The sequence below is a fragment of the Physella acuta genome, unplaced genomic scaffold (genome assembly GCF_028476545.2).
Source record: "Physella acuta isolate Inbredline_101_S28 unplaced genomic scaffold, ASM2847654v3 ptg000444l, whole genome shotgun sequence".
NCBI lineage: Eukaryota > Metazoa > Mollusca > Gastropoda > Physidae > Physella > Physella acuta.
The window spans coordinates 121,391-136,999 of NW_026731963.1; the positions used below are offsets into that span (position 1 = coordinate 121,391).

Below are 15,609 nucleotides of genomic sequence, written 5' to 3' on the forward strand. Positions count from 1 at the left end.
GCCTTAAAGGCAGAGGACGTCCTTCAAGGACGTCATACTTTTAAAATTAATCCCCCCCCAATTTAAAAAAAAATTCAACCCGCTGCAATGACGTCATGCATCAGCCTACGACCCCTCTGAAATTGACATTAATTTATTTCATGACAACGATTTATTTCTAAAATGTTCTACACAGAGTACATGGATCCATTTCGATTTCTCTTTTTGTTAAAAGAAAGGTCTTTTAAAGATACGAAACAAGTTCAGTTTAAGCCTTACTTTTTTTTTAAAACGCCAACACCCCCCCCCCCCCCAAATCTAAGTGTGACGTCGTTCATGCATGACCTCCATTATTAATCTGGACGAAAAATACAAAGTACAACTGCACATTCTCCCATTTTATTAACCTAACCTGAAGTACATATCGTAATTTATAACTAAACAGATAAAGTACACATACATCTTTTTCGGACCAAGCGCCTATAAAAAAAAAAAAAATTCCAGATCAAATTGCTATAGATTCAGAGAACAATTACCAGAAGTTGTACTTTATTTCTAAGGTATCTACTGATTGAAGTCAAGCACTACTGGGATAATGCTTGGCCTATTTTAAACCACAACACAAAATGTCGTAAAGTTGGCCCCAGATTTTTTGAACCCAATTTTTTTTTTTTACAAATCCTTTAATTGCGCTTCAACCTCAATCTCCCAGCCAAACACACTACCCCCCATGGAGAAGGATTATGATTAGAGGGTGTAATGATGTAATTGAGCTGCACTCCCCCACTTCCCCCCTAAACTACCAAATTCCCCCTCTCCTTGTAAAAACACAACGAAGTCAGAGTTAAGATTATAGGATGTAATGATGTAATTGAGCTGCATCCCCCCCCCCCCGAAAAAATCTGCCACACCCACCCCCCCCCCCCTAAATCTGCCATATCCCCCCCCCCCTTATAAAAAACAACTAAGTCAGTTTTGATTACAGGATGTAATGATGTAATGGATACAGTCCAGCTGCACCCTCACCTACACACCCAACCTCCTTCTTCCCCCGCCCCCCCCCCCCCCCCAAAAAAGAAAAACCATCTCCCTTCTAAATCTGCAATATCCCCCCCCCCCCTTATAAAAAAACAACCAAGTCAGAGTTATGATTACACCCTCACCCTCACCCCCTTCTCCCCCCCCCCAAAAAAAAACTATGTCGGGGTTATGATTAGCGTCAAGATGTAATGGATATTTATCCCGGCCAGAAATCGGTCAATTTTTTCGGGATTAACCCCGGTGTCACAGGAACCAGGCCGTATCTCCTGCCTGGGGGTCAAGGTCGCGCGCAGTTAAAGATGTCTCTGTACCCTCAAGGTCATGTGGGCTGAACCTCAACGCTCAAGCAAGCGACCGTGGGCCATTATTGTGTAAGTTAAAAAGTTTCACGGATGGTAGGAATTAAATGCGGCACGGATCGTAGGATTCAAAGACTGCACAATAGCATAGTATCCTTTTTTTTTTGTCCAAATTAAAATTTTAGCTTTTATTAAGAAATACGTTTCAAATTGCATCCTACTTGTTTTATAAGGTGTTATATTAACAATGTGTGAATTGTAATGCTAGTAATACAATTATTAGTAGTAAAAAACAACCCCAATAATTGGTGTTTTCATTGCATGATATTATTATGTATTATGTATTTTAAAAAGGGGCTGGGGGTGAACATGGTCACGTGGCTCCCTACTAGAATCATTAAACACCTGAAAAATTAGTTCTGAGAAAATTTATGAAAGCGAGACTTTTTTGCTCATTAGTAGAGTTTCTTCCAGGCATCTCTTCGGGGCCTTCAAGAAGAAGGTCTACCGCCCCCAAACGAAATGGAATATATATAGAAAATATATACTTTTAACAGTGACCCCCCCCCCCCCCCGAAAATTTTAAGTGCCCCCCCCCCCCCCCCCAAGGAGAATAAAGTCTGGAAGAAATACTGCTCATTAGGTCAAATAAGAGAGTACAGTGAGTCGTAAGGTCAACTAAAAGAGCTTTGTGAATCCTTAGGTCAAATAACAGAGCTTCGTATTTCGTTAGAGACTATCAGATCACGTGATTAAATGCGCACTCTTGCTTTATTGTTTTAATCAAACACCTAACCTTAAGGTTCAGCAGTGAATAACAAAGTAGCCTCCCTTGAAAAATAAACCACTCGACTGTGATGTATTTGAAAAAAAGACAACAAGTCCGGAAATGAAATATAAAAAGGTGAAAGGTCAAGTAATCAGCCGAAATAGTGCCAGTCCTTGACCTTTGGTGTGTGAATACTATTTAAAGAAATAGCATCTTTTACTCGGTTATTACGTCCAGAGTCCAGACTAGTCAATGTAACTACTAGACTGTATATAAAGTTGCTGACATTTTTTTACTGGGTATCAAGATGGCTGTCAGAAACTAGAGTCTTAGATGATGTCATCACAGATGAAGCTGATGCGATGTTTGGTGTAATCAAGTCTTGAGTGAAACACGTTCATTGACCAGACTCAAAGGGACGTAACCATTCATGTTTCTTAAACTAAAAGTTATTTCCCTGTTGGGATGGGTTTCTATCAATTAGATTAAAATGGCCTCTGGTGCCACGCCTACACCCTGGGTAATTCCATTGAAACGCAAGTAAAGAGGGTGGGGGGGGGGGGGGGGGGAATGTGTATTTTTGATATTTTAAAAAATATTTCTACGTTTAAAATAAGTCAAAGGTTAGTATTAAATACTATTAAAACTAGTTAGTCAATGAAAAAAAATGGTTTCCATCACATTTGACCAAACTGATTTCATACAGACTTAGATCTATATATCCTGACATGAAACAAATAAAAAAGTTTCATTCAAAGCATATTGTGTGCAATGAACGGATACACCAAGAATTAAACTGTAGAATAGAGTTTATAAAACAGTTGTATTCTTAGCTTACGGCTATTTACAAAACTTTTTGTATGAGCAGTTACATGTAATTTTTTACGAAAATAAAACTAATTTCAAACAAGAAGGTTTGAGGGAGGGGGGGGGGGGGGGGGGGGGGGGGGGGTCAGTGAGTTGTTCAAATAAGCCCGAGGGGTCTACGAGTGCTTGCTGTAATCGTCTGCTTGTTTAGGCTGGCGTAAACTGCACCGGTCGTCTGCTGGCTGACATCTTGCAGGCGGCACGAGAACAAGCAAACAATGCATTGCGCGCGTCCTCAAAGGGCCAATCGTCTGGTGCTTCCGGGCACCTTTTATCTCTATGATATCCTACGTTGCTACACATACAGCATGCAATATGTTACATATATACCTTAGTTTTTTTTAAAGAAGAAGTAATACAAGCAACTGTAGGCAATAGTTTCTTGGAATAGGGCTGGTAAGTAGGTCACCAACCAGTTATATGGCTCATGCAGGTTTTATTGAGCCGTAGAACTGGTTGGTGACCTACTTACCAGCCCTAGTGTTTCGTTATTAAATATTATATTCCCTTATGGGTATCGTAGTGCTGCAGGGATGGAGGAAGACTATCATTTATGTTGATCTGCGGGGGTTAATTAGATTTTGTTAACGCTAATTTGACAGGTGGGGTGTAAAGTAAAACACACGCCGCCATATGAACAAACAATGGGATGGAATTAATTGGAGAAGTAATTAGATAATGTAGCCGGGGTGTTAGGTGGTACAGACGGTTTCGGTGTTGTGTTTAATCGTTAAACACTGGTATTAAATATACAATATGGCAATATTTTTTACATAACTATGTTGATGATTCTTGGGGAACTTTAAAAAATTATACAATATGGCAATACTGTTTACATAACAATGGCAAGGGGGGGGGATAGTGTGAGATAATATTTAAAACAGTTCTGAAAGGAAACTGTTATATATATATATATATAGACCGAACAGATGTTGGAATGGTGCGTAGCACAAGCAAAACGTTTCAAGTTTGGAACGATAATGCAATTTTAAAAAATCAAGGTATTGGCTTGAAAAGGTTAGATAACTGAACTTTGTAATATTCAAGAGTTGTGAATCCTTTGGCACAATCAATTTTTACTTTAAAAATCCATTTATTTTCAATTTTTATCTGTCTTTTCGTAATTTGACATCTTTTCCCGTTTAAGACCAAGACACATAAAAGCAGATGAAGTAGAGTCCAGCTGTTTCAACAACCGCGGCATACGGGGGGATAGTGTGGTCAGCTTTATACCCATCCGTATTGAGTTATCAGAGCTGGGTGTATGCAGAGACGTCCAACGCACTCGAACCCGGGATCCGAACTCGAGACTTTCGCGTGAGCAGTCAAGAGCTCTATCATCCATCCACACTGACCCCACTTTAAAAAAATACGTTCGACATTTAGACATTCCACTCCCCTCCCTTCACCCGTTACATTGAACAATCCATGTTTTCTAAATAAAAACAAATACGGATATTATTTTTAATGGTTAGACAAACTACAATTAATATATTTATAAAACAATAATAAAACTGCTTTCATTTTAAAAGTTAAGATAACTTCCCAGACGCTTCCAAACTCTGATGAAGTAGCAGACAAGATGTCTTCAATAAATGTATATTCTAAATACCGAACAAATACATATCTTATTAGAAAATACCGTGAGCGCCATACATTCATTTTTAAAAATACGTTTTAAAGATATACTAGAAACAAGACAATGGCCACTAAATATTTTAAAATGTATAAAGCTAATCTATTTTAGCTCAAGAAATAAACACATCAGATAGCATCAAGACAAACGGATGATTCACTCACTCTATTTCCAACCCCTCCAAGAAGTCTGCAATATTTTTTTATTTTTTTTGTGCTGAAAGCTTTTATCAAAAGCCAGGCATAACCTAAACAGTTTATTCGGAGTACAAGCGTTCTTATTTCATGGTGTAAACTTTACCTGGACACAAAGATACTTAATGGATTTTTTTTTGTTCTACGGAATGTTTCTTTTCTTACGTAGAGTGCGCATTCATTTTATAAAAAGGCTGTGCAACTTGTTTGAAATCGTTCGTTCAGTAAAAATGTTGGTGGTTTTTTTGTGTGTGTGGACGTTGGTTGTGTTTATTGAAACAAATTGAATCGTGGTCGTTGTAAAGTGGTACTGATGGGCGAATTAATGGTGGTATTGATGGCGCGGATACGAAATAATCAAAGGTTATACTGATGGCGGTAGAACTAAATGAATTAAAGGTGGTATTGAAGGCGTAAAACTGGGTAATTTAAGGTGGTATTGACTGCGTGGATCTATCTTGATTAGTTAAAGGTGGTTTTGATGGCGGACTAGATTAATTAAATGTGGTATTGAGGGCATGGATATTGAATAATTAAAGGTGGTATGATGACGTAGAACTAGATGACTTAAAGTTGTTATTGATGGGTGGATCTTGAATGATTAAAATGTGGTATTGATGGCGGTAGGACTAGAGGAATAATAGGTGGTATTGATGACGTAGAACTAGATAAATCAAAGGTGTTATTGAGGGCATGGATATTGAATAATTAAAGGTGGTATTGATGGCGTGGATCTTAAATAGTAAAAGGTGGTATTGAGACACGAGTTGTCTTTTAAATTTTTACTCACTCTCAAAGTAATTTAAAGCTCTTGTGTTTAATAAAAAAAATTCTAGTTCTAATTTTAAAACGAGTGTTATTTTATTCTAATACGTTTGTCAATTCGACATTTAATATGCTAAGCAGAAAGATACCATGTTCAATAATCAAAAGTATTTAAGATTATTATTTATGTTCAAATCAGAAGTAAGAAAAGTGTTTCATTTTTTTTTTTGACGAGCAAATAACGATGTATAGTCGCACTTTATTCTCTATGGTCAAAGTAAAATTAGAACTTAGGTCGATGTACTTATATATTTTTTAGCGTTTTCCTATTTTCGGTAAGTGGAGTAAAGAATGAGCCGGGTGATTTGATTCCACGTCTCACTAGTGCCATATTAGAGTTTTCTTAAGAAAAAAAAACGCAAATCGAACACACAAGCAATAAATAAAGCAGCGGGTTTAGACGGAAGTTATCTATCTTTTCAAGCAGTTGCCGCAGAAATAATCTTTACAGGGCGTGGCTTGGAGCTTTTGTTTGAAATGTAAGCTTTAGCAATTTAGATACGGAAAAAAATCTGAAAGAATTTATTGGCCAGTTAAAAAGAGTTGAAATTTTTTTAAAATTCTTGAACAAATATCGATGATTTAATTGGTTATTTACTCGGGGTTACAGATTAGATCAAGCAATAAGAAACGGACGTGCAAAGCGTTGTATATATTAAATTTACTGTGAGGTAAGCTAAAAACCTTATCACTTTTTCCATCCCTAGAAATCATGGATGAATTAGATCGCTCAAATCCATCTCTAACGAAATCCTGGCCGTCGGTTAAGAAGAGATTCGAGAAAGAAATCACAACGGAAAAAAGCGAAATCGAAAATTAACCTAGAGAAACGTAAATACAAACACATTCTAATAATGTTGTTTTGTATGGTGATTTTCCGATGAATGATGTTTTATTACGCTACATTTTAAATGTATTTATTCTTTGTTGTTTACAGTCTGTGAGTCATGATTGAGTTATCGATTTAACAAATACATAAATTCCAATGCGTACTTCTTTTGTGCGCAATATTCCGTTGCGCTAATTTCTGGTTACCGCCGTTTACATTTCAAATATCTTCTATAAAACTAAAATATACACTGCTGACCATGCAAAAACGGAGCACTTAAATGGAATCAATAATGTAAATTTTGTAGGCCCATGTGTACACACTATTAACCTAGCATAGACTACACGGCGTTGAAAATATAAAGAAGGTACCAAAACAACGACTCCATTAGCACTAATTTGGTGCAATTACATTATGTATTGTAAATGCTAACGTTATTTACGTTGGCATTTATATTAATCAGTCTTACGTAATGTGTGTTAAATGTATCATATGCATGGTCTGTACAGGTGATAGATTTTGTTTCAAATGTTTGAATAAAAAAAAACTATTGACACGAACATTAGGGCCAGCAGATCGCATAAAATAACTTCTATCTTGTTGTGTACTCAGTTTTTAGGCCATTGAACGAAAACACCATTAAAATACCAGATCTCTTAATCTTTTCGCCCGAAGCGTTAAGGAAACACTGAAATTTATATAGAAAATATATACTTTTAACAGTGTCCGCCCCCCCCCCCCCCGAAAAAAGTCTACCACCCCCTCGAAAATTTCAAGTGCCCCCCCCCCCGCCCACCGGAGAAAATAGTCTGGAAGAAACATTGTTCGTGATATACTGTATTGTTTATAAACGAATGCAGAGTGCAACGTTATTAGGATTGCTCTTGAGTGAAATGGTTGAGCTGGTTGGATCTACATAGCTTTTAGTATTTTATTCGTGTCTTGAGGCTACCAAATACTCGACAGCAGACTCTACTGTAGTCTTTACTAAACTATTACACAGTGAGCTTATAATTTATATACTAGTCTTCTATTCGGGGATTCTGTATGTTGATTCGTGATCCAGCGATTTCTTTAAAAAAAAAACTACATCCTACATTATGCCACTAAAAAAAAAAGAAAACAAAAAAATAAAAATCGGGAGTAATCTCCCCTAAACTTTCTCGAATATTCTTATATAAGACTACGGGGGATGGCACCTCGGGATTTAGACTTGATTTTAACCCATTTTTAATTAAACTTTTAAAACTATAATAGGAGCTCGTAGAAAAACGAATTGCGCACCAAGTGAACGCCAAAAAATATATGTATAATAGTGCGGAATATTTTTATTACTTTAGAAATTCAAATGCGTTTTTTTTAAAAATTGAAAATAGCGTAAATAACTTCCGGTCAACGAAAATTACTCAAATTTTGACAGAAGGCAGAGAATTAGATCGCTTATTTACATGTAAAATTTCATTTATTTATACAAAACAGTACTCAAGTTATAGGCTCTTGAAAAATTGAAAGTTGAATAAGAGCCACTTCCGGTTATCGGAAATCGCTGAACAGTTAATACAGAACTACAAATTTGATATAATAATTATACGTGAAATTTTATCATCTTAGCTGTAACGGTACTCAAGTTATCGTGTTTACAGACACACATACACACACACATACACATACAGACATACGGACAAGATTGCAAAATTATGTTTCGTATCAGGGAGGTGTAAAACGTCGAGAGTATATAGGAGAAAGTAAAAATTATAAAAAGGTTCATATGATGTGTAATACAATCTATACATTTATTTCAAACATAGTCATTTCACACGAAACTACTTTTCTTTGAACTAGAAATCGTAACACAATATTTAATATATATATATATATATATATATATATATATATATATATATATATATATATATATAATACAGTATGTGATCCCTTGTATGCAATAATCTTTTCTGTAAAATAAATTTTTGTCGACAACAAACTTATCTGATTGAGGTAGTGGTATCGACCAGCAAGCCCCCTTAACCATCCACTCTAAACAATAACCTCAGCTGTTATCTGACATTCACAGCATTAGTCAATAAACATTATTCCACTTTAAACAATATTATGGATCACTCTTTATAGAACAACGTCTTTCTGTTTGTCGTAGAATCACCTGACACATTTTACTGTAGACATACTCTAACACCAACACGGTGACTGATATCAAAACCCCTATCCCGCAACAATAGAACAGCCCGTCCATGTATTCAACATTCAAAGACAAGTCTGCGTCACTGTTTGTAGCGTTTGTACTTCGGGATTTCAAGTTCTTCTGCATCAAGACCTCCAAAAGACCCATGTCGGTCATTAGCATTATCTTCTCTGAGATCACCTGCGCAAGTTTTGACTTCTTTGGGAAAATAAAACCAAGATAAATGGTCATAATATTATCTTTGAGAAACACAAGCGAGGTAGGGTCAGTCAAGTGCTCGTTTAAATATTCACGGTTGCTGGTAAAGAAAAACATAACGAATTTCTCGGTTTTCAACTTGTGAATCTGGTCTTCGATTGTTCCCATGACGCTCGGGTCCGTTAATGCAAACTGTTCCATTTTATCATAAAGAACCTTCAACAGCGAACCGTTTTTAGCATTTTTCATGACGTTTAAAAAAGAAGTTCCATTGAAAATACCCCATTTATAATCTTCCCTTGCTATCAGCTCTTCTAAAGTAGAGAATGGGATTTCTTTTTCTTGGTCGACTAGATCCGCTGTTATATTACCGGTGAAGGTGGCAGTTAAAATAAGAAGCATCAGACACCAAGAAAAGAGTAAGATGCGTGCTGATTGGTTCGATGGGATAGGCAGACTATCTTGTGAGAATATTGTACCAACGAAAGTAAAAAATAAAGCAACAAGGAGTTCTATGGAATTCCCATTTCTGCACATAGTCAAGCTATATTTTGAAGTTTTCAATGTTTTTCGTGTTTCTTTGAGACTGCCTTCAGTAAACTTATTCGTGTCATTTGTCTCGTTCTTTTCACAGACGTAACTCGTTTGAGGTGAAACTTGATCTGATGTACATAAAACACCACAGCTATGGACATTAGATTTAATATTAGTACAGTCTACCCCAGTGGTTTGTTCAGGGCAAATAGTACTTAACCCAGTGGATAGAGTTTGTGTTGATACGCTACGTAACTCAGGTTGTGTGCTGGGCATTTGGTGCCGGTATATAGATCTCCTCAAGGACATGGTGTCTGAATTATCTTTTACCTCCGGCGACACCTTCAGAATCAGAAGGTATAACGTCATTGTGAAGACGAGCGCCAAAAGCAGTGAAGCGTAAACGTTGACCTGGAACAGTTTGAGTGGAGAGCTTATGTCCGGTTTGGCCGAGTTCATGTACGCGGCGCTGAAGTTGCTGCTAATGAGGGGGAATGAAACCGTGTGGTTGTAATAGATTTGGGAGCTGATTATGTAGGTGCTAGCGCCCATATCGACCTCTGACCCCCCGACGATTTCGGTGAATTTCTCCCAAGTCATGTTCTTGTCTAACCCCGGGTCAGGCGTGAACTGGACGGTGAAGTTGAGCATCTCGGCCAACACTTCAATCACCTGCACGTACAAGCCGGTGTAGGTCAATCGTCCAGAGGTGGGGTCGGTCACTGTATACAGGTGGGATAGCCACTCTTTGGCCAGGATTAGAATGGTCCGACCATTTAGCCCAAACTTAGTGTTCGGGAATATTCTACAAGTTGCGGGTGTCTGGACCTCACCATCCATGTTCAGCTTCTCTAGTTCCCTCCGCCTATGTTGTCTCCACATTAAAGTAAACACATCTTTAACAGCAATATTAAACATTGATTCCTCCAAAACAAAAACGGCAATATTATCCAGTGTAGTGTTTTGGACTGATTCACGTAACGATAGAATGTGGTTTGAATTTAAAACGATAAGAAATCTGGCATCATGTGCCATCAAAGCGCCCACATCTCGATGTTTCTCTTCAAACACTTGCTGAGCACTGTCTAAAATCACGGACGGAGCTACGGACACAAAAATAAAATTTCTGCTCTGTTTTTGGCTGTAGGCGTCCCATAGAAATCTCTTTAGCTTCTCAGAATTGTCGAACTTATCTGGCAACTCGTAATGTACCAGACGTCTATTTGGCGGCAAATTCATCAAAAACGGCATAACATGCTGATCACTGTTGGTAAACAAAACAAAATGGTCCCAACCACAAGCGTTGACCTCTCGCATTATAATATGCAAATTATCCTTGTACATTGATCTTGATTCTACTGATGTTAGCTGGCCATTTATAGATCGCTGGAAGTTGAAGTCTGAGTTCATCAAGAGAAAATGCAGAAAAATAAACCACACAGATGGCATATTACTGTCGACACTGACGTATCTAAAAGGAATAAACCCGTACTGCGATGTTCTCTGTTTATAATATCATCGTGTTGATTCATGAAACAGCATCTCTGGTCTTTACTGTTTGAAGAGTATCATTAGTGACATCGCAAACAACAGACATGAGTTCGTGCTGAAGTGCTAAACTAACAAACACAAAAAAAACGTACGGCGAGACACAATAGGCGTTTGAGGAGTGACACCGTTGATGGCACTCAACAGGGAATGTCAGTTAATGGCGTGACATGACACAGCGTAGCGATGGGAGGGGGGGGGGGGGTAAGGCGTGGGTGTGAAGCGCACCGGGTAACCCCATTTAGGGGGGGGGGGTAACACCAAGGCAAAAAAATAGCAAAATATATAGAGAAAAATGATAATTCCAATTAATTAAGTGATTAATTCGAGTGTTAAATAGTCTTTTTACGAGCAAATTTGACAAATCCCGACAAAGGTGGAAGGGGGGGGGGGGGGGGGGGAAGTGTTGTGAGTGTAGTCAGCACGAGGCCCAGTTGCATCTGTTTTCCTTAATTATCGTAATTTCATCGGTTCATCGGAGTAATGTGGACACAGGACATCCTCCGGGCTCGAGACTTTCGGGTCAACAGTTGTACATTCTACCACATTCTACCCAGAGGCGTAGCGACGTGGGTGGGGGTGGGGACGGGGGTAGGGGGTACATATGTCACCGGGCGCCGACCATTGTGTCGCCAAAATGGGTAGGAAAAAAATTAAAGCTCATTTTAGCTGCAGTTTTGAATTATAAATATTAAAAAAATATATAAAGGTGGGTGTGTGTCAAATTGAAAGTTTGTCCCCGGGCGCCGGGAGGGGTAGCTACGCCTCTGGGGTGAATATCTTTACCTTTACATTTACCAAGATGTAGTGAATTAAAACAGGTGTATTTCTTCCCTCGGTAATTGAAGGATCAACGTTTTAAAGCTGCACGATTATGTTTTTATGGTTTGTATCAAACAGTTGAAAACCTGCGTATTTATCCTTAGAAGTTGCATATGTTGGTGTAGATAGGTTGTGCCGTTATTTGAAGGCGTCAAGACTATCGAAGAACCTATCCTATGTATTGTCATATTTAAATTCCAGTCCTTGTATTTCAAGTAAACTTCGTTAGTTGGGCCTAAGAGTTGTATTTAAGATTTGGTAACTGTAGAGGTAGGTGCTGAGGTAGGTGATGAGGTAGGTGATGAGGTAGGTGCTGAGGTAGGTGGTGAGGTAGGTGATGAGGTAGGTGGTGAGGTAGGTGATGAGGTAGGTGGTGAGGTAGGTGATGAGGTAGGTGGTGAGGTAGGTGATGAGGTAGGTGGTGAGGTAGGTGGTGAGGTAGGTGGTGAGGTAGGTGGTGAGGTAGGTGGTGAGGTAGGTGGTGAGGTAGGTGCTGAGGTAGGTGCTGAGGTAGGAGCTGAGGTTAAGATTACAGTTTGGGAGCTTGTTGATTTCGAGCAAAATTACGACTAGAGTAGATGACTGCGATAAAGAAATGGATTCGGCGAATACAAAAGGTACCTCAGTTTATGATTGCTTGGCCATTTAATAATGTGGTGGCCAGTTAATAATCTGGTGGCCAGTTAATAATCTGGTGGCCAGTGAATCATGTGGTGCCCAGTTTCTCGGCCTTTGTGTAAGGCCGAGATATTGGGGTGAGGGATAGAATTGATGAGGAACGACTTGATGAATAGTCGGGTTAATTTGGTTATAGCCAATAAGGAATGCGCACGCACGCACACTGTACTGATTACACTTGCTGATATGGATCCTACTGTAGGAGTACACCAAGCCATTCGCATCCATTTAGCAGGGAGATAAACGAGAACAAGAAATTCGGCCCTGTTGGATCGATGGTTGGGGGGTGGGGGGGACCACCACACTCACCCCTTGAGCCCGGGACTAAATTTTTTTACGTTACAGCTCCCTGTCCAGGTCGACAGAACGCGAAGGTCAATCTAAAGTATACATGACCTTGACATTTCTGCGTCCAACAGATTCGATTCTGAAGACCTCAAAAAGCCATCTTCGACCGGGAAATTTATTTATTTATTTATTTATTTTTTATTTTTTTTTATTTTTTGCGTCCGACGCCAAGTCTTGAATTAATGCTCTCAGAATTGTCTTGGTGGGAGGGGGGAGGGGGGTGTCAGGAAACCTAAATTGAAACGTGGGTCATTGACTTCACACAGCATTACCGAAAATCTCAACAGTTGTGTCATAGACATACATTTCAAATACCCGACTGATATACGGTTCATTACCGTAGTCAGCTCGTACCAAAGAAATTTGTGTCGGGTAAAAATCTTGTATAAGCTGTGGAACATTGTAACGGCACAGAAGTACAGATAACGTACTCAGAGAAAGGTAATACATGGGATAGTCTGGTCTATACTCTGCTAATCTATGTTACACTTGGCTATTAATTGAAAAGGGGTCTGGTCCACGCGAATAAGGAATATGATTGAAAACTAAGCTAGCAATAACTCAGAACTAGGAGAGTTTATGGAGGAGAGGGGTGGGGGGGGGGGGGGTTTCGGGAAGGAAGGAACGAGGGGTTGGGGGTGTAAACGCACACACACATTCCAAGGTGACATAACGTCTTAAAGCTTACTTCAGCCAATCGAAAGGTTTTATTTACCAGAAACATAATTAAAAAGTATAGCTGACTTTAAAATGAAGCCAAAAACATTTTTTTTAAAAAATTGACATCATATTTCTGGTAGTGTATTGAGAATTTAAAATTAAACCTGTTGCAGTGGGATGATGCAACATGAAAGAGAAAGAGAGAAAGACAGAGAGAGAGAGAGGGGGGATACATTTTTAATGTTGAAAAAAGTACTCACCATTGCGTTATCTCTCTTGTCACAGTATTTCCATTTTCTGTATATCACAGTATTTCCATTTTTTATATTTGTCGCAATATTTCCGTCTTTTGGTGTTTGTCACAATATTTCCGTCTTTTGATGTTAGTCACAATATTTCCATTCTAAGTAATTATCACATATTTTCCATTGTTTTTAAGAACGCGTCACAATATTTCGCTTCTTGTTAATTTGTCACAATATTTCTATTCTCACCCCTCGACACAATACTTAGAGTCCTTGTTTTTTATCTCAATATTTCCACTCCTGGAACTTATTACAATATTTCTATTCTGGTTCCAAAAGGCGACATACGACTGACACCAGGCGTCAATCACTGAGTCTATAATCCATGTTGTATTTCTCTCGGAATGTCTTGGTTACAAATTCTGAGATTCCAGACTCTAGTTTTCTCTCTCGATTGACACACGAATGTCAGTGACAGGATATTTGACATGACTCATTTTGTGACATATCTCATTGGTTTTTAATTTGAGGATATTGACACAGGCAGTAAAACACAAGACACGCCCAGATTGTCAATATTTGAGAGTATAGAACTACTGGTTTCTAATTGATTGTCTTTGGCTTATGAAGTACACAACGAGCGTTTGTTTCTGAAAATAAATAAAATAGCGAAATAATTATGAAAAATATAGAAACGTAAAATGAAGTACAGGACAACCGTATATTTCTGAAAAAAAAAACGATAAAGATACCATAACTAAAATAATATCAGGATATTAAATAAAACAATGAAACAGCGGAAATAATTTGTGATAAGGAATTTGTTGGCATGGCATTTAGACTAGCATTAAATGATATCATTTAGAGTACAAGATAATCGTTTATTTCTGGAAAAATAAACACACAATCATATCAGGATATTATATATAAATAGGACATAACCTGTGATATGGAATTACTTGGATATTTAGAACCTAGTTTAATGGTATCACAGCCGTATTTGAACTGAGGTCTCTATTTTTGTGGACTTTGGTGTAAGAGAATGGTGGTAACTATGACATTTAAACAACTAGACCAGCTTCTATTTTTAGCTAAGCATATTCAGTTCTCTGTCCCCCCTTAACAAAACAATTACCATACCGAAACAGCTGTGTACCCTTAGCCTCTCCCCCCCCCCCCAGCCTGTGTCAGTACTTATGCCGACCACAAGGGCATTCCTAACAACTCCATCATGAGCTTGTTACTCTAACAATGCCCCGCCACTAACCCCCCCCCCCACTCCCCCCCCCCCCCCCCCCCCCACACACCCGATGGTAACATCTGCTTAAAACTGTAGAAGCACGTACGTAGGATTTATAATATCACATTTAAAGTAAAACAGAAAAATAAAATATAATTGTAAAAACACGTGGCATAGCCTAGCATGGAAAGAATGTCATCATCTCTTCCCATGACACATCAGGCAGACGAAGTAGAGTTCATCTGTTTCAATGCCCTTGGCATAGAAAGGGATGATTTGGTCAGCACTATGCCCAGCCGCCTTTGTTTCCTTACCGTGAATCAGGTTCCCTTCAGAGTTGGGTGGACTCATGGACGTTCTACTGACTTGAATCCAGATTCGAACTCGAATCTAACGTGCTACCGCTAGGCCATGCTGTTCCATGAAACGAATGTACAGGTAATACCAAACATCGTATAACATGTTATGTGATGAACAGGTGAGACGACGCGAAGGTTAATTATTTAAATTTTTACACGTATTTACTATAAATATAAAACGGTAAGTACCAATAATATTGATGATTAAAGAGACCCATGCGTCTTGGGCACGAACGGGAAAATATGATGAAAGAAAATTTTAAAGGATTATAAAAAGAAACTTCGAAGAAAAAACAAAATATTTCTCCAAACGTACTAACGAATACCACCCTCTTGCT

At 38.4% G+C, this 15,609-nt stretch overlaps 1 protein-coding gene across 1 annotated transcript in view; it reads right to left on the minus strand.

Moving 5' to 3' along the window:
- The window catches only part of LOC131943164 (secretin receptor-like), a gene marked incomplete at its 3' end in the record, with an annotated part of 132,381 nt that extends 118,227 nt beyond the window's left edge, over positions 1-14,154 (minus strand). The window contains exon 1 of the mRNA XM_059303175.1: positions 13,688-14,154. Coding sequence (XP_059159158.1) covers positions 13,688-13,690 — 3 coding nt within the window. The remainder of the gene's footprint in view (positions 1-13,687) is intronic.
- Between the last annotated feature and the right edge of the window lie 1,455 nt (positions 14,155-15,609).